We start from the raw sequence: 25,021 nt of genomic DNA on the forward strand, positions 1-25,021 counted from the left end.
GATATTAACTCAACTATTATAAATAAAACTATGATCATAAATTTGGATGCAAAATCTACCCCGAGTTATTAAATAAATTTTTTACATGCTGCTGCACATTAAATACAACAACTGTTTAATATGATTTCATTAACACGTAAGATAAATATAACAATGTGTGTGTACTTAGTTGTGTGGACAGGGGACGAGTCAATGTTCAAGGCTCAACCTCTTTACTGTTTGTGGTTTTAATGACTGTGTCTGACTGCCTTCACCACCTCTTCGTCTAGTTCTTTCCAGTTATGTCCCTGCTGCTGAAAAAGTAATTCCTACCGTCCCTGTGTCCCCCGGGTCCCTTTTCATGCATCTCACACACCATCATGATCATGTCTGTTTTTTTCACACATCAGTTCTACAGGCTAAGAACTGTTATTCTGCCTCAGGTAATTTCAACACCCCCCTCCAGGATGTGACCCACAACAGTCGACTAACACCCAGCTAACAACCTGCTCAGTCTTTCCAGGGTAGCATAGTGACTTTATCTGGATGATTTTGGCTTCCGTCAGGCCTCGGTACCTGATGTTCCTGTTCTATATATGTACACACACACACACACACACACACACACACACACACACACACACACACACACACACACACACACACACACGCACATTTAAAAGTAAAGACATACAAGAACAAGTAAAAGAGTGTTGCCTATTTCGACCTACCATTGAGTCGTCTGAGAAAATTCGCAAAAATGCATGAAAAGTTTCAAGCCAGGGAAGAGTAATAGAATTCCTCGGATGTAAAGTCTTTTTTTTTTCCCATCAAGTCCACTCCCAAATATCTGAAAATATACACTTCTTCCATATTTCCTCCTCACAAGCTTATATCCAATCTTTCATTACCATTTTTTTTTTTACTCATCTTGTTCTCTCATATTCTCACTTTTAATTTCCTTCTTTTACATACCTTCCACGGTGCCACCAACCTTAGCAACTTCTCTTCAGAATCTCCCAAACGCACCGTGTCATCGGCAAAAAAGCAACTGTGACAACTCCCACTTCATATAAGATTCTTTATTATTGGTATTCTTTAGTATTGGTTTGGAAATAGGGTAGTTGATGAGTGGAACAGTCTACCTAGTTGGGTTATTGAGGCTAGGACTTTGGGTAGTTTCAAATCTAGGTTGGATAAGTACATGAGTGGGAAGGGTTGGATTTGAGTGGGACTTTCACATCAGAGCTTATTTCTTGGGTAGCATTGAAAATTGGGTTGGGTAAATGTTTTGTTAGTGGGATGAATTGTAAAGGACCTGCCTAGTATGGGCCAGCAGGCCTCCTGCAGTGTTCCTCCTTTCTTATGTTCTTATGTTCTTATGTTCTTTACATTTAATATCACAAATCTCCCCAACACTCCATCATTTACTTCATTTACAACTCCATCTATAAATATGTTAACAATGGTAACATCACGCATCCCTGTTTAAGGCATACTTTTACTTGAAAATAGCCGCCCTTTCTCCTACATACCTTAACTTGAGCCCATCTTCATAAAAACTCATAAATGCTTAAAGTAACCTACCACTTATTCCATACGCTTGAAACATCTGCCACATTGCTCCTGTAGTCACCCTATCATATGCATTTTCTAAATCCATAAATGCAATGACAACTTTCCTTACATTTATCTAAATAGTATTGTTCACTTACCTTTATTTATATAAATAGTATTGTTCACTTGGTCTACACCTCCTCTACCCTTCCTCAAGCCGCCGCCTTCATCTGCGATCCTGCTCTCCGTCTTACCCATATTTCTTTCAATATTAATACTACCACACACTTACTTGGTATACTCAAGAAGCTTATTTTCCTATATATCTTGCACACACTTTTGTCCCCTTTTTCTTTATGCAAAAGAACAATTCATGCTCTCTACCAATCCCTAAGTACCTTACCCCCTTTCAAACATTTACTTAACAAATGCACTCACCACTCCAAAAATATATATTTCCACTTGCTTTTAACATTTCTGTCTCGATTCAATCAATCGCAGCTGCCCTACCCCCTTTTTTTCTGCCCACTGCCTTTCGCACCTCCATCACTCTCACAGTTGCCTCTTCCTCACTCTTGGAAGATGTTATAGGTAACTATTTAATGCATGAAAATACTGCCTCCCTATTTAAAAGATGATCTGCAATTGAAATGTCGTGCCCACTGCCACTACTGGCATCAACTGTATTGTTACTGACAAGGACGCACTTCGACAGTGCCACAACACCCTAACTTCTTCCACAGTTCCACCACTAACATCAAACTCACTACTTCCACAGTGCCACCACTAACATCAGCCTCACTACCTCCACAGTGCCACCACTAACATCAGCCTCGCTACCTCCATAGTGTCACCACTAACATCAGCCTCACTACCTCCACAGTGCCACCACTAACATCAGCCTCACTACCTCCACAGTGCCACCACTAACATCACCCTCACTACTTCCACAGTGCCACCACTAACATCACCCTCACTACTTCCACAGTGCCACCACTAACATCACCCTCACTACTTCCACAGTGCCACCACTAACATCACCCTCACTACTTCCACAGTGCCACCACTAACATCACCCTCACTACTTCCACAGTGCCACCACTAACATCACCCTCACTACTTCCACAGTGCCACCACTAACATCACCCTCACTACTTCCACAGTGCCACCACTAACATCACCCTCACTACTTCCACAGTGCCACCACTAACATCACCCTCACTACTTCCACAGTGCCACCACTAACATCACCCTCACTACTTCCACAGTGCCACCACTAACATCACCCTCACTACTTCCACAGTGCCACCACTAACATCACCCTCACTACTTCCACAGTGCCACCACTAACATCACCCTCACTACTTCCACAGTGCCACCACTAACATCACCCTCACTACTTCCACAGTGCCACCACTAACATCACCCTCACTACTTCCACAGTGCCACCACTAACATCACCCTCACTACTTCCACATTGCCACTAACATCAACCTCACTACCTCCACAGTGCCACCACTAACATCAGCCTCACTACCTACACAGTGCCACTAACATCAACCTCACTACCTCCACAGTGCCACCACTAACATCAGCCTCACTACCTACACAGTGCCACTAACATCAACCTCACTACCTCCACAGTGCCACCACTAACATCAACCTCACTACCTCCACAGTGCCACTACTAACATCAACCTCACTACCTCCACAGTGCCACTACTAACATCAACCTCACTACCTCCACAGTGCCACCACTAACATCAACCTCACTACCTCCACAGTGCCACTACTAACATCAACCTCACTACCTCCACAGTGCCACCACTAACATCAGCCTCACTACCTACACAGTGCCACTACTAACATCAACCTCACTACCTCCACAGTGCCACCACTAACATCAGCCTCACTACCTACACAGTGCCACTACTAACATCAACCTCACTACCTCCACAGTGCCACCACTAACATCAACCTCACTACCTCCACAGTGCCACTACTAACATCAACCTCACTACCTCCATAGTGCCACTAACATCAACCTCACTACCTCCACAGTGCCACTACTAACATCAACCTCACTACCTCCACAGTGCCACCACTAACATCAACCTCACTACCTCCACAGTGCCACTACTAACATCAACCTCACTACCTCCACAGTGCCACTACTAACATCAACCTCACTACCTCCAGTGCCACTACTAACATCAACCTCACTACCTCCACAGTGCCACCACTAACATCAACCTCACTACCTCCATAGTGCCACTAACATCAACCTCACTACCTCCACAGTGCCACCACTAACATCAACCTCACTACCTCCACAGTGCCACTACTAACATCAACCTCACTACCTCCACAGTGCCACCACTAACATCAACCTCACTACCTCCACAGTGCCACTACTAACATCAACCTCACTACCTCCATAGTGCCACTACTAACATCAACCTCACTACCTCCATAGTGCCACCACTAACATCAACCTCACTACCTCCACAGTGCCACTACTAACATCAACCTCACTACCTCCACAGTGCCACCACTAACATCAACCTCCACAGTGCCACTACTAACATCAACCTCACTACCTCCACAGTGCCACTACTAACATCAACCTCACTACCTCCACAGTGCCACCACTAACATCAACCTCCACAGTGCCACTACTAACATCAACCTCACTACCTCCACAGTGCCACTACTAACATCAACCTCACTACCTCCACAGTGCCACCACTAACATCAACCTCCACAGTGCCACTACTAACATCAACCTCACTACCTCCACAGTGCCACCAACATCAACCTCCACAGTGCCACTACTAACATCAACCTCACTACCTCCACAGTGCCACTACTAACATCAACCTCACTACCTCCACAGTGCCACCACTAACATCAACCTCCACAGTGCCACTACTAACATCAACCTCACTACCTCCATAGTGCCACCACTAACATCAACCTCACTACCTCCACAGTGCCACCACTAACATCAACCTCCACAGTGCCACTACTAACATCAACCTCACTACCTCCACAGTGCCACCACTAACATCAACCTCCACAGTGCCACCACTAACATCAACCTCCACAGTGCCACTAACATCAACCTCACTACCTCCACAGTGCCACTACTAACATCAACCTCACTACCTCCACAGTGCCACCACTAACATCAACCTCCACAGTGCCACTACTAACATCAACCTCACTACCTCCACAGTGCCACCACTAACATCAACCTCCACAGTGCCACCACTAACATCAACCTCCACAGTGCCACTACTAACATCAACCTCACTACCTCCACAGTGCCACCACTAACATCAACCTCCACAGTGCCACCACTAACATCAACCTCCACAGTGCCACTACTAACATCAACCTCACTACCTCCACAGTGCCACTACTAACATCAACCTCACTACCTCCACAGTGCCACCACTAACATCAACCTCCACAGTGCCACTACTAACATCAACCTCACTACCTCCACAGTGCCACCACTAACATCAACCTCCACAGTGCCACCAACATCAACCTCCACAGTGCCACTACTAACATCAACCTCACTACCTCCACAGTGCCACCACTAACATCAACCTCCACAGTGCCACCACTAACATCAACCTCCACAGTGCCACTACTCAACCTCCACAGTGCCACTACACTACCTCCATAGTGCCACCACTAACATCAACCTCCACAGTGCCACCACTAACATCAACCTCCACAGTGCCACTACTAACATCAACCTCACTACCTCCATAGTGCCACCACTAACATCAACCTCCACAGTGCCACCACTAGCATCAACCTCCACAGTGCCACCACTAACATCAACCTCCACAGTGCCACTACTAACATCAACCTCACTACCTCCATAGTGCCACCACTAACATCAACCTCCACAGTGCCACCACTAACATCAACCTCCACAGTGCCACTACTAACATCAACCTCACTACCTCCATAGTGCCACCACTAACATCAACCTCCACAGTGCCACCACTAACATCAACCTCCACAGTGCCACTACTAACATCAACCTCACTACCTCCACAGTGCCACCACTAACATCAACCTCACTACCTCCATAGTGCCACCACTAACATCAACCTCACTACCTCCACAGTGCCACCACTAACATCAACCTCCACAGTGCCACTACTATCAACCTCACTACCTCCACAGTGCCACCACTAACATCAACCTCCACAGTGCCACTACTAACATCAACCTCACTACCTCCACAGTGCCACCACTAACATCAACCTCCATAGTGCCACCACTAACATCAACCTCACTACCTCCACAGTGCCACCACTAACATCAACCTCCACAGTGCCACCACTAACATCAACCTCCACAGTGCCACCACTAACATCAACCTCCACAGTGCCACCACTAACATCAACCTCACTACCTCCACAGTGCCACCACTAACATCAACCTCCACAGTGCCACCACTAACATCAACCTCCACAGTGCCACCACTAACATCAACCTCCACAGTGCCACCACTAACATCAACCTCCACAGTGCCACCACTAACATCAACCTCCACAGTGCCACCACTAACATCAACCTCCACAGTGCCACCACTAACATCAACCTCACTACCTCCACAGTGCCACCACTAACATCAACCTCCATAGTGCCACCACTAACATCAACCTCCACAGTGCCACCACTAACATCAACCTCCACAGTGCCACCACTAACATCAACCTCCACAGTGCCACTACTAACATCAACCTCACTACCTCCACAGTGCCACCACTAACATCAACCTCCACAGTGCCACCACTAACATCAACCTCCATAGTGCCACCACTAACATCAACCTCCACAGTGCCACCACTAACATCAACCTCCACAGTGCCACCACTAACAACCTCCACAGTGCCACTACTAACATCAACCTCACTACCTCCACAGTGCCACCACTAACATCAACCTCCACAGTGCCACCACTAGCATCAACCTCCACAGTGCCACCACTAACATCAACCTCCACAGTGCCACTACTAACATCAACCTCACTACCTCCACAGTGCCACCACTAACATCAACCTCCACAGTGCCACCACTAACATCAACCTCCATAGTGCACAGTGCCACCACTAACATCAACCTCACTACCTCCACACTAACCTCACTACCTCCATAGTGCCACCACTAACATCAACCTCACTACCTCCACAGTGCCACCACTAACATCAACCTCACTACCTCCACAGTGCCACCACTAACATCAACCTCCATAGTGCCACCACTAACATCAACCTCCACAGTGCCACCACTAACATCAACCTCCACAGTGCCACCACTAACACCACCTACTTCCTCATTGCCACAGGAGAAACTTTCACAAAATATTTTATAAGCGTCGCACGACTTTGGGTAAAAAATATATCGTCCTTATTTCGCTAAAAAACATCATTAATATGAACACTGAGAAACGCTAACACACTTGAAAAATAAATTAGGATAGTGTTTATTTGAAGTCCGGCCGTTAAAGTCAATATTGAAGGTTTACGCTTGCAGAAATACCAACTTAAATACGAACTTAAATACCAACTTAAATTCTTGTTTATTTTATATCTTTCTATGAAGGTAAATATTTGAAGTACTCACGCATATTTAAGTAGAGATGTAGCTGTAAAATATCCCGCCAGTGTCAGCCAGGTACTAAGACACTTTCCGTACCTGCCGGCTGGGTCGGCCAGACTGTTGGTGCTCGCTGTATGTCGTTCGCAGCCCATCTTTTGACCAAAAACTCCAGCTGCGAGTCATCATGTGACAAATGTTTCCTGACCCGAGTCAGGAAACACTTGTCCTGTTTCCTGGCAAACCTTACCTAACCAAACCCTCCTTAGACTCATAGGCCAGTTACTTCTTATTAGCAGTAATTTTAACATACGAATTGTTAAGTAAAAACATAACCTATTTGCTCTTTATGTAATGTAATTAACACGGGTACTAATAATGAGTGTTATTTTCAATATAGTCTCCTGTTCTACTGGTCATTCTAACCCCCCCCCCCAATACCTCTTTTGAATTAATGATAATTCAATCTGAATTACGGTACCATAACATATATAATGTTTGTATAAACGTTAAAGGAAGTGTAAGAGAAGCAGGGTCCTAGTACGATGAGCATCATGTATGTTTTGAATGTGCTTGCCCAGGCATTGTAGACAGCCTGTACTGTCTGCACAGACAGCCTATGCTGTCTGCCAGCTGAGTTCATATTTCGCGCCATGCTGGTGCTGCCACCTATAGGCTTACCACTTCAGTATGGCCACCCCTGCCTCTGTCTCACTCACTCAGCGGCCTAGACTCAGACAACAGGTCCTTACTCCATGGCCCTCCCGGGCCATGGGCACAAACACACAAGCCTGTTTACCCACCACGACTTTGCAAATAAAGTAAGAAGCCCCCGTTACCAGAAACACCAAATAATCTCGTAAACAGCATCCATGCCCTTCCTTTCCGGGTGCTCTGGGCATCCATACCCTACCCTCCCAGGGTGCCCCGGTTCACCGCTATCTTAACCATTACCCTGGCTGACCACCACCTTAACCCATTATCCTGGTCCACCACCACCTTAACCCATTATCCTGGTCCACCACCACATTAACCCATTACCCTGGTCCACCACCATCTTAACCCATTACCCAGGCTCACCACCACCCTAACCCATTATCCTGGTCCACCACTACCTTAACCTACTCGCCCCGGCCAGTCATCACCCATCTCCCTTACTAAGTAATACAAAAGGGAAATCAAACACAAATACACCATTAGGGCAGAATGAGGCTGTTTGATCGTAATGAGCGTCATTAAGGAAGAACAAACAATGAAAGTCACACTTTAAAGAAAAACATTTATACAACCTATTTTTAAACGTACACAAAACATTACTCTTAATTACTACTGTTTCTTCTACTCCTGCTTCTTACTCTTTATTCTTCTACTTCTGCTTCTTAATTACTCTTTATTCTTCTACTACTGCTGCTTCTTAATTGTTCCTCCTGCTTCTAGCATTCTATTTGTCTTTTGTTTTCTACTCCCGGAGCCCGGCCATAGGCCAGGCTCGTCTGGTGCTTGCCTGGTCAACCAGGCTGTTGCTGCTGGTGGTTCGCCGACCCACGTATCCATTACAGTCTGGTTCATCTGGCACCTGGTGAAGATACTTGCCCACTTTCCTCTTGATGAGTTCTACATTTGTTCCAGCAGTTTCCGATATCTTCTGGTAAGATGTTAATAGTCTGGAGCCACGAATGTTGATACAGTGTTCCCTTACTGTGCCCACGGTGCCCTGCTCCTCAAGGGGTTAATTTTGCACTTCCATAGAGATAATGCAAGCGTTGTATCTGGAGTATACCTGGAGGTTGTTTCGGGGGTCAACCTCCCCCCCCCCCTGCCACAGTCCTTGACCAGGCCTCACGTTGAATCAGGGCCTGCCTGATCCACCAGGCTGCTACTGCTGGCCGTACGTAGTCCAACGTACGAACCACATCCCGGCTGATCGAGTACTGACTTTAGGTACCTGTCCAGCTCCTTGAAGGCAGCCAGGTATTTATTGGTAATTTCCCCTCATGTATACTCAAGTCTCTGTACCAGGAATGCATCTTCCAAATCCTGTGTAACATATTACGTGATACAATATACCTACTGATGAAATCACAAGAGATGGGGTGGTAGGGGAAGTGGAATATTCAAACCACTTCAGGGAGAATACCAAATATTTTTCCTCGAGGCCTTTTTTTTTTCTACTCCGAGGCTGTGGCTCCCCACAGTTTGCCCCTAAGAGATGAAAGTAAATAAAGTAAAAAAAAATGAAGATAATTCTCGTGTAACCTTATTCATGTCTCCACACCAAGTGTTGCTGGTACTATCTGTCCAGTAACTGAAAACCATTGTTGTTATAACTCACAACAAGATCACCATAACTTTGATACCCTTACATTCCTGTATTATTTACACTTATTATGGCTGTACACAACTTTTTAATCGTTTAAGGAAAAAAATATTTTTTTTTATTCCTGAGACGGATTAATACTTTTCCCTCTTCTTCGCCACCCTTTCTTTCCCTAATTTTCCTTACCTTATTCCTTTAACCTCTTCCTCTTCCTCTTTCCACCATATTTTCCCTGCCGCCTTTCCATTCCACTGCCCCCCCCCTCTCTTCCACTTCCCCATCCTCCTTTCTACCGTCCTCATTCCCCTCTCCTCCTTCCTCCCCTCCCCACTTTCATGCAGTAATTATACTGAAATAATTCACAACGGGTTATTTACATAGATTTTTAAAATACTGCAGAACTTTACATAACGTTACGTGCAAAAGTTGTCTAGTGTCTACTGTAGCCAAAGAAGCAACCTATTAATACACATCTGTATATACTGTTCATACAAAACCACGGGGAGTTGAATGATAGCTCTAGGCCTTTCGTGTTGCAATCAACACATCAGGAGCTTGCAAGGCTGCAGGAAAGAGGAATTCCAAGCAGATAGGTTCAGAGGAAGCGTGTTTGCTCGAGCAAACACGCTTCCTCTGAACCTATCTGCTTGGATTCCTCCTTTTTCTGCAACCTTGCCTTAGCTCCTGATGTGTTGATTGCAATACCACAGACCTAGAGCTATCATTCAACTCCCCTCGTAGTTGTTTTGCATTTTGTATTGTTTATTCGCAATTATTGCATAACACTGTATATGTAAAGCACGAACATTAGACTGACAGAGAGAGAGAGAGAGAGAGAGAGAGAGAGAGAGAGAGAGAGAGAGAGAGCAAGCTAGATAACTCGCATCTGACTTAAGGTTCCCTCATGAGAACGCCAGTTTCCAAGAATAATTATTATTATAGGATACTGAGACAAGTTTCTCGGGTATTATTAAAAAAAAAAGTCTACATCTCCGTGCCAGTAGCTGAAACAAGCAAGGTAAGTTGTAAGACTAGAAGACTACAGAAACACACACAAAAGCAGCTCCGCTGGTTAAAAGTAATAATAAGAGGTAGTGGTGGGAAAGAGGGGAGGGTCAGTGGACATGCAGCAGCAGACAAGAGAAACGGCAAAAATGAGTAATACTTCCCAGAATATTAAAATATGCTATATTAAGGTGCCATCTTGACCACGTTCTGTGCTACGTGAATACCCGAGCTGGTCTGTCTCTAACACTGTTCACCCAAACACCTCAGTCATGTATATAGCTTTTACTGTTTGTTAATTTTTTATTCGTTTTAGTGTGTGTGTGTGTAATTTATATTATAAAGTTTTGATGGGCACGATCTAAAAACTCAGTTCTCGATAAATACCCCAGTTACTACTACTACTACTACTACTACTTAAACAGTTTTAAAAGCTTGAAAGGTTCTCATGTTATAAAGGAACATTCTCGTGGTCAGCCTAGGTGCAGTGACCAAGCCATGATGGAGTCCTTACGTCAGTGACCAAGCCATGATGGAGTCCTCCCGTCAGTGACCAAGCCATGAAGGAGTCCTCACGTCAGTGACCAAGCCATGAAGGAGTCCTCACGTCAGTGACCAAGCCATGAAGGAGTCCTCACGTCAGTGACCAAGCCATGAAGGAGTCCTCACGTCAGTGACCAAGCCATGAAGGAGTCCTCACGTCAGTGACCAAGCCATGAAGGAGTCCTCACGTCAGTGACCAAGCCATGATGGAGTCCTCACGTCAGTGACCAAGCCATGATGGAAGTCCTCACGTCAGTGACCAAGCCATGAAGGAGTCCTCACGTCAGTGACCAAGCCATGATGGAGTCCTCACGTCAGTGACCAAGCCATGATGGAGTCCTCACGTCAGTGACCAAGCCATGATGGAGTCCTCACGTCAGTGACCAAGCCATGATGGAGTCCTCACGTCAGTGACCAAGCCATGATGGAGGCCTCACGTCAGTGACCAAGCCATGAAGGAGCCCTCACGTCAGTGACCAAGCCATGAAGGAGCCCTCACGTCTTATCACATAACCTAATAAACTCAGTCGTTTTGTCACGTTACCTCCAACGTTAAGTCATATTTACGAATCAGTGCCAGGAGCTGAAACTTAATCCTAGTAAACACAACTACGAATAGTGTTTGGTAAGGATGATCAACTAAAAAGAGAAAACTCAGTAATGTCTCGGTGTTCACTTTGCTTGTGACCGCACCAGGCAGACTGACTGATAATGTAATCAACACCTTCCTACAGTGTCTCTCTCCCGATTAGCGAACAGAGGATCGAGCCTCCAGGAGTTTAGTACTCTACACACACACACCTACAGACAATACCTTTATGATTTTGATATATTTTTGATGAGTTTCTAGAGTCTTTCTGCTTCCAGGGCCATGGGCCAGGCTCGTCTGTTTGCCTGGTCAACCAGGCTGTTGCTGCTGGTGGACCACTGCCTCACATATCCATCATAGCCTGGCTGATCTGGCACAATGACACTAACAGCGACACGGTCAGTTCAGATTATGTGGCAGATTAATAGTAACACTGATGACTTGATACATTATTGACAAACAAGAAAACATGGAAAGTGTTATAAGCTATACATACATGTATGTGTTAGTGACACACCAGTGACACACCAGTGACACACCAGTGACACACCAGTGACACACCAGTGACACACCAGTGACACAACAGTGACACACCAGTGACACAACAGTGACACACCAGTGACACACCAGTGACAGACCAGCGACACACCAGCGACACACGTGACAACAGTGACACAAGTGACACACCAGTGACACACCAGTGACACACCAGTGACACACCAGTGACACACCAGTGACACACCAGTGACACAACAGTGACACACCAGTGACACACCAGTGACAGACCAGTGACAGACCAGCGACACACCAGCGACACACGTGACAACAGTGACACAAGTGACACACCAGTGACACACCAGTGACACAACAGTGACACACCAGTGACACACCAGTGACACACCAGTGACACACCAGTGACACACTAGTGACACACCAGTGACACACCAGTGACACACTAGTGACACACCAGTGACACACCAGTGACACACTAGTGACACACTAGTGACACACTAGTGACACTAGTGACACACCAGTGACACAACAGTGACACACCAGTGACACAACAGTGACAGACCAGTGACACACAGCGACACACCAGTGACACAACAGTGACACACCAGTGACAACAGTGACACAAGTGACACACCAGTGACACACCAGTGACACACCAGTGACACACCAGTGACACACCAGTGAATGCGGTACTATAAACCAAGCGATCATGTCAAACTAAGAACGGTAATAATTCTACTAGAAAACAAAGTTTGAGGAAGTTGCCAAGTTTTAAGAAAACATAAAACCATAAACTTGAGTAATAAAACTTTAGCACAAAAAAACTGAGACCAGTATTCACACACCAACAACATAAAAACTGTATAATAAACTCCGGTAAAACAAGGCCACACGTGTGTGTGTGTGTGAGGCTTCGTGTATGGCTAGTGATAAGTGGAGGAGGCCTCGACTCCCCACCACTCCTTCACTCAATGACCCTTCAAGGGTTTAGCGCTTCACATAATGTTCTTATAGGGTACTTACCCATCAAGTGGAGTGTCTTGATGACTGTGAAGGGCTCTTGATCCAAAGAATTACAGCCACCCTCCTTTTCATTGACTTAAACATGATTGATTCCCTTTCTCCCCAGGAGCTGTATCACCCCCACGGGTTTAGCGTTACACATAAAACAAAAAAAAAAATTCTCCCATGGACTAAACCCGAAGGCCTCCCATTTCTCATGAGCTATAGAATCCCAACGGGTTTAGAGCTTCCCCCTCCGATTAAAATATGTACATATAAAAAATCTGGAAGCAAGATGTGCGAGGGTACTTACTCTGTGTACAGTCTGGTCCAGCGAAGCCTGGGTGACACTGACACGACCCCAGGATACAGTCACCGTTGCCTGAGCAACCCCTGGGACACCCCTCAGTGAACTCTGAGGACACGTCCCCTGTCAGTGTCACCTCCTGAGGGTCACCGTCGTCGTTGTAGAGACTGAGGAACCAGTGACCTTGCTCCAGGTACTTGGTCATCGTCTGAGGCTGTGACGGCGCCTGTAAACAAACACATTTACAACAATATTAATTGTTTACAACTGTAACTAAAGAATTAGTGAATTACACACATGTACAACATCTGGGTATCTTTATTGTAGACTTTTCGCCATCCATTGGCTTTATCAATCCAAATTCAAGGTCATAATGGGAAGACTGTAGAACTATATATAAAAGATGAGGTAATCAGTCCCTCAGCCTTGGAGTCGGTGAAGAGCATCGTAGTCTTCAAGGCTAAGGGACTGATTACATCATCTCTTCCACATAGTTCTACAGTCTTCCCATTATGTTCTTGAATCTGTATTTATAAAGCCACTGGATGGCGACATGTCTACAATAAAGATACCTAGATGTTGCACATGTGTCTAATTCTTCATCTTGTCGGTACTGTAAACCATACATGTACAGAGAATTACACAGTAATAATCAACACTTACCACTAGCATTGTTATTATTAGTAGTAGTATATACCTTCGAGTTTCGAGAGTCTTTCTACTCCCGGAGCCCAACCATGGGCCAGGCTCGTAGTAGTAATTATTTCACAGAGCAACCTTATTATTGCAGGTTCTTGCGCCGGCAATAATTTGTGGAATAGAATACATTCTTAAAACCACTAAGCTTTTGTCTTTTAATAATCTGAAACCTTTAAATCTAATCACAGATTTGTTTTATTGCGGATTGTTGGTGTATTTGAGGTGAGTGAGGCGGATGGTGTGAGCAGACATAACACCATGTGAGGTGAAGCTTTGCCAGGTCTACCCAGCCTCTGTAGCCGTTCCTTATAGTATACCTGGAGGGTGTTTCGGGGGGGTCAACGCCCCCGCGGCCTGGTCCATGACCTGAAACATTTTTTTAACCAAAATTGGATGCATCAGCAGTGTGCTGCTGCTATTCTGATATTTTTTTTTGTCTGTTTCCACTGTTTAGGGAGAAAGAAGGGGGAAGAAGGAACAGGTGAATGGGAAAATGAATATGGGAGAAGGGTTAGGTGGAAGAAAAGGGAGGGAAGGTGGAATGGGAAGAGGTGGGTAGAGGGTAAAATGAAGGATAGAAAGGAAGGAACAGAGGTTTAAATGGAAGAAAGATGTATTGATTTTTCTTTATATATAATAACTGACGACTACATTGTGACATATAAAGTACAGTATCAGGAGGAAGTATAAGTATCAGGAGAAAGTATAAGTATCAGAAAGTATATAATTATCAGGAGGAAACCAAAACAATATATAAATTAATAACATTGAAGGTGTCAGAAGCAAGATTGACTGTATAATGAGAACAAAAACAACGAGATACTGTATAAATAAATACCAAGCAAGGACGAGGATAATCAACGTCAAGAATAAACAAAGTGAAAGAAATACGGGAATAAGAAGGAATACGAAGGAGAGGATATTATAAAAGAAATTCTTAGGGGAGGAAGATAGATGGTGTAATATAAGAGTGGGCGATAAAGGCGTAGAGTGAGTGAGTCCTGCCAGAGTGCCAACACCAGTCACTACCTGGCACTGTTGACCTGCCCTTACCTGGCACTGGTGACCTGCCCTCAGTGCCCACACCATTCACTACCCGGGACTGGTGACCTGCCCTCAGTGCCAACATGTGACACCACTAGGCTTGAGTGTATTTCTTATGTAAATCCGCCTGCCCACCAAATTCCCACCCATTTACATAATTTACCTCACATCTGCCCAAATGGTCATGATTTTGTTCGTGGACTCTCAGCACCTCACCACCATCCTACACTTTCATATATCACTATATAATGACACTATCATTTTATATCACTATATACTTTATGACTATAAAGGCACTATATATATTTGTAGATGTCTGTGTATGAGATCACAATACACACTTTATACGACTTTATTTATATATAAAGACACTAATTTTTTTGTAAAATCGAACCCAGTTATATCTATCATAATAAATTACGTTGAATGTATATTTTTATTATTATTCTATTATTATATTCATACGGGATGGGGTGGGGAGATAGATGTATGAACACGCAACTTGTGAGTTGATTCACTCTGCATGTGAATGTGAGGGAGTGAGAGAGCTATCTCATTCTGCTTCCTCCATCATTACTCTCTTTCCAGTCTTACCTAACTACCATTTAAATCTACCCATTATCTTCGCTAACTGCGTCTCATCACTCCCTCTACATTCTTTGCCCTCACCCCTCAACTCTTCCTTCCTCTACCATCCTCTCTTTATCTCTCACCTCCATCCCCCTCCCCCCTGCCCCGCCCCTCACTACAACCTTCACCGATTTCTCTCCCACCTTGAAAGCTTCAATAGTGGGAAATGGCAACCTAACAGTCCTCTTTCCTATTCTGTCGCTGAAGATGGCAAGTAGGACAATTTAGGATGGCAAGTAGGAGATTTTTAGGATGGCAAGTAGGAGATTTTAGGATGGCAAGTAGATGATCTAAGGATGGCAAGTAGGAGATTTTAGGATGGCAAGTAGGAGATCTAAGGATGGCAAGTAGGAGATGTTAGGATGGCAAGTAGGAGATCTAAGGATGGCAAGTAGGAGATGTTAGGATGGCAAGTAGAAGATCTTAGGATGGCAAGCAAGAGACCTCAGGATGGAAAGCAGGAGACGACCTTAGGATGTCGGAAACTTCAACCTCGGAAGGATGCAGGATGAAATTTGGTTTATCTAGCTTTGGCGAGGCTGAGTTTAATCAGGTCTGGCCAGGATAGGTTTAACTCTGTTAAAATGTAGTATCTTCTTCAGGTAATTAGGCTAGGTTAGGTGTGGCTGCTGGTTGACTGGATGAGGCCAAGAATCTACCTGCTGAGATTAAATTATTTTGTGGGACCGAGGCAGCGACCTGCCCGGGTTACCTGACGGCCCAGGTGTTTTATACAAGTTATGAGTGAGAAGTTTGTGAAGGAGAGTGGCTGGGTGCGGTGGTAATGGTGAGGGAGAGTGGCTGGGTGCGGTGGTAATGGTGAGGGAGAGAGGCTGGGTGCGGTGAGTGGCTGGGTGCGGTGGTGAGGGTGAGTGGCTGGGTGCGGTGGTAATGGTGAGGGACAGTGCTGCGTATTGTGGTTGAGAAAGATGTCAGGAGTGAGGATAAGTCAAAAATGAAAACACACAGAATAAAAACCTCCCTTGTCCCTTGACCAGAGAGAGAGAGAGAGAGAGAGAGAGAGAGAGACAGACAGACAGACAGAGACAGACAGACAGACACAGACTCACCTTGGAGGCCCTGGTCGTGCGTCCCGTGCCAGTCTTGTAGCCAGAGAGGACCTGAAGAAAGTCGTAGGAGGTGTGGGTGGGTAGGGCGTTCCTGCGGCCGTACACGCCTATGGACGAACCCCGCGGGATGGAGACATCAAACCTGACGTAGGCAGACTCGGACTGGTAAAACTGCATGTTCCAGTACCCGTAAGGGGGAATCACGTCCACCAGTTGCTCTCCCAGTTCCATCATCTTGAAGGTCGTCCCATCCGGAGGTATTGTCTTCTGCGGCCGATTCTTGTGGTCTGAAAGAACGACCCGTCTAGGTGAGCATAGTTACCACGACTCTAGTTCCTGACGGAGGGTCGTGCCTCCACCACACAGGTTTAGCTCACACACAAAATAAATATGGGTTGAAATGATCGTGTCAACACCGGCAGTGAGATCACTCAAAAGTTGAACTAAATATTCCTATCATTATTAAGACACTGTTATTATTTAATAATAATTGAACCCAACATTTATATAGCATATTAGAGAAACACTAAAATAGGTTGACTACGTTGTTTATAATCTCTCTCAAAAATATCTCGGCTCAATGTGCAACAAACGTCTCAATATAGGTTGTGGCAACCAACGTTTCAACTGAATGTAGCAATGAATGCATCAGTTTAGGTTGTGGGTAAACTCCAGGTATACAACCTACGTGTTATTTCAGATTGTTTAGTGATTCCCAGTAATACTGTGAACTGGGTAGTGGCTGTCTAGCCACGTTGGCATGAAAGCGCCTTGTTTAGGTAACGTTCACCAACGTAAAAAGTAATGCTTTTAGAAGTGATTAAATACTTCCATGCAGAAAGACAAACACTACAGATAAACCTTCAACCACGTTTGCATTTTAACGTTTTCACACCAAACTCGTAACACACTAACATTTTGAAAATACAATTGAGAGTGAAACGTACTGATTATCATTAAATTGATGTTTAAACCAAGAGTTATAAGGAGTTAAAAGTAACCAGGACTTACGTTTCTAGTAAATTATTATAATCAAAAAGAAGCGCTAAACCACAAGGGCTATTTTCTAGTAAACATAATCGTTCCAAACCGATTTTAGATATTTTTTTCGAATCCAACAATTGTTGTGAGAGGTCGCTCCACCATGTTTATTTACCAAAAGTGGATACACAAGCAGTTTGCTGGCACCATATATTATATGATCAGTTATATAGTGGGAATAAAGGTTTCCCTATCATATTCCATCACGCTGGATGAGGCCCATACGAGGTGATGAAAGCAGCCTTGAGTCGGGAGACTTGGTAGGACGATGAGGTTGTCTTCAAGTATGCTATTAAGTGTTCATCAGCTACTGGAGCTTTAAAAGTTTCATTCCACAAAGTTGAAGTTACTATAACTTGAATTACCATCTCTCAGGATAGTCTATTCCACACAGTCTCTCCGTCACTGTTTTCAGGAGAGATGGAGAAGGGAGGGAGGCGTGTCCTAGTCCAGTGGTCGACACGAAGTAGAGGGGTGGATGGAGGGAGGAGCCAGGCTAGACCAGTGTTCCATCCCAGAAACTTGACCTAAAGTTTTAATAGCTATTTGTTTTCTGGGAAGATTCCGCCGAGGATCGCGACGAAGCCGGAGTTATCATAGAATATAAATCATAAACTAAATTGTTAGGGAGGTGGGAGGTAAAGGCAAGTTATACTGGGTTGGCGGGACGGGGTAAAAGGGGATAGATAAAAGTTACACTGTTACTTGGAAATTAAACTGGATAGAAATTACAATGAGAAATTTTCAGCAATGGCGTCGAACTGGAAAATGGTGTTACCAAGTATGACCGAGAGGAATTGCAGAGCAACTCTTTATTCATGACTTTATAAAGCTCAAACTGGGAGGAGCGTTGTCAGAATAGATTTTCTTTGGAAACTCTTTACCACACCGGTTTCTCCACTGATGATCTCAGTGTAACGTAGGAACGTACACACCAAACCTTTTCACCCTCATTACTTGCATCAACTTGGTCTCAACAACCAACAAAGGAACGTTAAGGAACTGAACCTGACGACCCTTGCGGGGAGAAGGAATGCGAGACACGATTATCAGTTAGTGACCGTTAAGTAGTAAGAACGGTTGCTCTACGAGTCGACAGTTGACCCGGTGATACAAGAGATGACCCGTGTGATGCAGCCGACTGGGCATGCCTCGGGCACCTTTGATTCCTAATAATACCCTCGGGACGCTAGTTCAAAATTGGACACGAACGATGACATGTCATGGGCTGGTGGACTCTAATACATTTTCCCTCAATAAACGCAAGCAAAGCGGCTGTGTATCATTTCCAAGACCCCTTGCACACTATAACTCACTATAAGAATTACCGTGTGCAAAATGCTAAGAGGGACACAGCGGGGTAAATAAACATAAAACAGTGATGTTAGGAAGTATTTTAGTATCAAAGTGGTTGAAAAGTAGAATTGAAATGGACGAGAGAATGGTGAAAGTAAACTCGGTGCAGCCTGTGTAGAGGCTAGAACACATTAGAGTGCAGACTGTCTAGGAGAAAAGGTGGAAAGAGGAAAACTGGGAAGAAAAGTGGAAAGGAACAGGAGGAAGAGGAAGCGGCCCAGTGACAGTAGTTATCCCTCTGAGGTAACGTAATGACCACTCCCCTGTCAGCTAAGGAAGACCATTAAGGCTAGACAGTGAGAGAGAACCATAGAGCTGGTAAAGATTAGGGGTAGGAAGAGGGAATACAAGAGGAGCAACTGCGACGCACACTGACCTTTGACCTAGTGACACTAGGTGACCTTTTTCCCAGTGACACTGCGACCTCTGACTCAGTGACATTTATCGTCACCTTTCACCTGATGACTTTAAACGTGATCATCATAGCGGAGTACCTATGGTATACCTCTGATTGGTTTTCAGGGTTCTTGTACTTTAGAAACCCAAAGAGACGACTCGCATTTACTTGATCAATCCGACTGCTGGTGTCAGTGGCCCTCCAGCCCTACGCAGTACTTGTTTCAGGAAGAAGTCTACCTGGAGAGTATTCCAAGGAGTCAACACCCCTCAAAAACTCTACTTTTTCTTCTAATATATAAAAAAAATCTAATATATATAGTTTACGACCGATACTCGTTCGATTTCATTTATTAATTCTAATCGAGATAGTATTATGTTGTACAAATGGCAAAAAAATGTAACTAAACCTAAATAAACTCAACTAACCCAACCTAAAACAACTAACGTAACGTAACCTAGCTTCCTGTATCGGTGTGGCGCGTCATTGTTTACACTGGACCAGGGAAGGCGTGACACCACTCAATGCTAAGTCCTCATTGGCTCGCGTGATGCACCACCATGATGTGCCATTTCCGCTAATATCTCTCATATCAACAATCTGCACAAGAAATGTAAACACTTATTCCTTGGTGTACATAGACTGCATGTATTGGGAGACGCAAACTAAGGCCAGAGTTATGCATAGTAGTAGTAGTAATAATAATAATAGTAGTAGTAATAATAATAATAATAATAGTAATAGTAGCGCAAAAGAAATTAATGACTGACTATTCCGTAGCTAAATAATGGGACACCTTCTTAACGAAACTGAAAATACAAATCTTGAGGATATGTATAAAAAATTCCCAACTGAAACAATAGAATGATGAAAAAAATAGTAATAACGAAATGGAAAAAAAATTGAGTTGGATTTGCTTTTCAACGTTGTGACTTCCAGGAAGGTGCCAGAATGGTACCCAATTGGCTTTGTCATCCATGGATATGGTACTGACACATCCTCCCCTACCTCTCTCCATAGGATCTAACCTGACTGGCCCCGAGTCATGGGCACGGTACGACCCTCTACGGGATGAGCATTTACCCGTAATTATAGCGATTTGTTGTTAAAGACGTATTAAAATTATTTACACTAGGAGAGAGAGAGAGGGCGGGGGGTGGCACCCGGACTCGATTCTTAGCGTGAGAGTTATGGTGGCACTTGTTACCATTATTACTGTGGCACCAGGGTCGCCCACCCCAAAAATGATGTGCGCCTCTGTAAACAAGGTTAAATGAGTTGACTTGGATACTGGAAGCATCAGCCACTCTGACACTGCTGGGAGGTTGTAACTCTCAGCCACTCTGACACTGCTGGGAGGTTGTAACTCTCAGCCACTCTGACACTGCTGGGAGGTTGTAACTCTCAGCCACTCTGACACTGCTGGGAGGTTGTAACTCTCAGTCGCAATTACACTGCTGGGAGGTTGTAACTCTCAGCCACTCTGACACTGCTGGGAGGTTGTAACTCTCAGCCACTCTGACACTGCTGGGAGGTTGTAACTCTCAACCACTCTGACACTGCTGGGAGGTTGTAACTCTCAACCACTCTGACACTGCTGGGAGGTTGGTGGCCTGGTGGTTAACGCTCTCGCTTCACACGGTGAGGGCCTGGGTTCGATTCCCAGCCAGAGTAGAAACATTGGACGTGTTTCTTTCAACCTGTTGTCTATGTTCCCCATCAGTAAAATGGGTACCTAGGTGTTAGTCGACTGGTGTGGGTCGCATCCTGGGACACTGACCTAAGGAGGCCTGGTCACAGACCGGGCCGCGGGGGCGTTGACCCCCGGAACTCTCTCCAGGTAAACACACTGACACTGCTGGGAGGTTGTAACTCTCAGCCACTCTGACACTGCTGGGAGGTTGTAACTCTCAGCCACTCTGACACTACTGGGAGGTTGTAACTCTCAGCCGCAATTACACTGCTGGGAGGTTGTAACTCTTAGCCACCTATGATGTATCTTGCCTGGTCAACCAGGCTGTTGCTACTGGCGGCCTGCTGGCCCTCACATCCATCTCAGGCTTGTTGATCTGGCACTTGATGGAGATACTTATCCAATTTCCTCTTGAAGACTTCCACAATTGTCCCAGCAGTATTTCTGATATCTTCTGATAAGATGTTGAATAGTCTGGGGCCAGGGATGTTGATACAATGTTTTCTTATTGTGCCCACTGTGTCCCTGCTCTTTACTGGGTTTATCCTGCACTTCCTCCCATATCTCTCACTCCAGTATGTTATGGCAGTGTGCAGATTTGAGACAAGGCCCTCAAGTACTTTCTACATGACCAAAAGCTCTAACGGCGGGTTATCATCTGATTAAGACCCGCATCAGGAGGAAACACTTGTCCTGTTTCCTTACGAATCTTACCTAACCACTTATCTCTCCTCCACTCCGGTGAGTACATATTTAGGACTTTCAGGAGTTCAAAGCAATTTAAATGCTTTATTGGCTCTGTGCGGGCCGTAAATTATCTCTATCTGTTTTAACTCTGATATTTCTTCTGCCCTGAACGAGGCCGTCAACACTGAACAATATTCAAAAAGAGAGCACAAGCAATTTGAAGTGTCACCATAGCTAGTTTAACATCTTTATTATGCACCCTACACTCATCCCGTGGGCGGTAGATAAAACATTACAGAGGTATATAATGTGCCCAGGGACTGGGCCGCAAAGTTTTGAGAGAACAAGTTGCAGTGGTAATAAATTATTTACATGTTTATATCCTGTCACAATCGTAATGAGTTATTGGCGCTTGTTTTGAAAGTTGTCATTATCCACCCCATCATCTTCCTTGCTGTTCTGACATTTTCCATATTGTGTTCTTTGAATGAAATATCAAGTGACACAATTACTCCTAAGTCTTTCTCGTGTGTTCCTTTCGCTCTATTTGATGATCCTCTTGAGTTTCGTATACAGTGGGATGCTGTAACTCTTAGCCTCTCTGACAGCTGCTGTTGTTGCAAGGTTATAACCCTCAGCCTCTTCCACCCCCCGCACGCACGCACGCACGCGCGCGCGCACACACACACACACACACACACACACACACACACACACACACACACACACACACACACACACACACACACACGCGCGCGCGCGTATTCAGCATATATATAATATTATATATATATGCCGAATAGGTAAAACTGGTCAATTAGCTAGAACTCGTTTAAAATGAAGTCCTTTCTATAATTTTCTCTTATACGTTTAAAGATAATTCTCTATCCAAAGAACCTTAAAAAAATTACCTAACCTTATTATAACAAGCACAATTTAACTTAGTCTAATCCAACTAAATATATTTTAGGTAAGCTTACATATTTTAATAATAAACACGATGAAATATATTGTTTCGTTAGCTTCAGAATGATTTTTGAGAAATTATTGCATACACAAATTTTCGCTTGCCTTATTCAGCAAGAAGAGCGTTGCTATTTAAGCCAAAATAGCAAGTTTTACCTATTCGGCACCTCCTCCCATATATATATATATATATATATATATATATATATATATATATATATATATATATATATATATAATATCTATATATATATATTTATAATCAGTGAAGAGTGGGCGATCGGCTGGGGAGTAAATTAATGAGTTCATTTTCTCTATTAAGTCATATATCACACAACAAAGGCCTGAGGCAGGTGGCTGCTCTGTTGGGGACAGGGAGGAGGGAAGAATGGGGGGAAGGAGTAGAGAGGGGAGGGAGAAAAGAGGAGGAAAGGGTGTGTGCACGAAAGAGGTAGGAAGAGAGATTCGAGAGAAAAAGATAAACAGATGACCGACGTCGTGGGGAGTAAGAAGGGTGAAAAGGAAGTAGCACAGTGAGAAGGGACAAGAAAGGATATACTCAGACTGTATAAATGGCTACGGAAGAAAAGAAGGGAGAGGAAAAGAAATAAAAGGCGAAGGGAGGGAAGGAAAGAAATATATTTAACTTTCTAACAAATGGAGCCCAAAGAATAACAGTGAAAACCTCGGTTCCTCAAGGCACAGTTCCCGCCCAATTTCTCTCACATCTGACATAGACGCACAAATCATAGCACTGTATCACCTCGGCAAATATTATTAGAATCTGCCTGAGAGTAGCATCCACTGGCGGCACCGCAAATCTCCATGTTGATATTAACTGATTTTCCAGCGGCTCACAGACAACCACAGAATGCTTACTGAGGATAAATTTCAGTTAATCTGCTTTTAAAAATTTAAGGAAATAAAAACAAACTCAAACCACTCAACAGAGTGGAAGATTAATGTAATGAACTTAAGTGTCATACTGTCGGTAGATCACGACAGTATTACTCTTACGGTCGCAAGGAAAGTGATAGGCTGGAGAAAAAGAGCTTTGAAAACAAGAGATACCAAGCCAATGTTGATATTCTTCACCGAAATGCAGGAGAGAAAGATAAATCTTAATTAACACTGGAAAACTATGGAGGACTTGGTCCCAAAACTAAACACCATCGTTGAGGGCGCATTGAGTACCCCTTCCCATGGGTGTTTTCAAAAGGGAACTATACAAGTTCTAGTTCCGTATCAGCTGGGCTGTGGTGCCTACGTTGAACCAAGTTTTCTTTTTTTTAGTACCAATAGCCTGCATGTGTTTAGGCTGTGAACCGGGAGGCCTGGTTTGGAACCATGCTGCGGGGGTGGGGGGAACCCCTCCAATTGGCTCCAAGTAAACTTCACATGTGTGTGTGTGTGTGTGTGTGTGTGTGTATGTATATGTGTGTGTGTACTCACCTATTTGTGGTTGCAGGGGTCGAGTCATAGCTCCTGGCCCCGTGTGTGTGTGTGTGTGTGTGTGTGTGTTTGTGTGTGTGTGTGTGTGTGTGTACATAAAGCTGGTCCAGACATGGTGAAACTCCAGCCTCCATCACCGCCTCTCCAGTACACGTCTACAACTCCTAGTTCGTCTCAGGCAAGTTACCTGGTTTAAACACTAAAAATATATTGAAATCTGCAACTGAAAGCATATTAGGGGTTGACTGCTGTTACGATGCAAATTGTGAAAGCTACGACAAAAAAAATTCATGCAGTAAAAAGGTGTCAATATAACATTAACTATAAGCTACAATTAGGTATTATTAAAAAGTAATGGTTAATATAAATATCAACTAAAGAAAAAATGGAAACTGAACTAAAAGAACATTATCAATATGCAAAACACAGGCAAAAATTAAATCAAAGCTTTTTTTCATGCAAAAAAAATATGAATTAAAAATCATTCGAATGCGCGATTAAAACAAATATTTGGCATTAATGGAACATACTTGCTACTGTCCAGGT

At 44.3% G+C, this 25,021-nt stretch overlaps 1 protein-coding gene across 5 annotated transcripts in view; it reads right to left on the bottom strand.

Annotated features, from left to right (window-relative positions):
- The window catches only part of LOC128696087 (teneurin-m-like), a 395,373-nt gene that overhangs the window by 84,655 nt on the left and 285,697 nt on the right, over positions 1-25,021 (bottom strand). For all 5 annotated transcript variants that reach the window (XM_070094985.1, XM_070094987.1, XM_070094986.1 and 2 more), the window contains 2 exons: positions 16,884-17,170; positions 13,447-13,666 (listed from right to left, as the gene is read on the bottom strand). In XM_070094985.1, the coding sequence (XP_069951086.1) occupies positions 13,447-13,666; positions 16,884-17,170 (507 nt within the window). The remainder of the gene's footprint in view (positions 1-13,446; positions 13,667-16,883; positions 17,171-25,021) is intronic.

Source organism: Cherax quadricarinatus, chromosome 48 (genome assembly GCF_038502225.1).
Source record: "Cherax quadricarinatus isolate ZL_2023a chromosome 48, ASM3850222v1, whole genome shotgun sequence".
NCBI lineage: Eukaryota > Metazoa > Arthropoda > Malacostraca > Decapoda > Parastacidae > Cherax > Cherax quadricarinatus.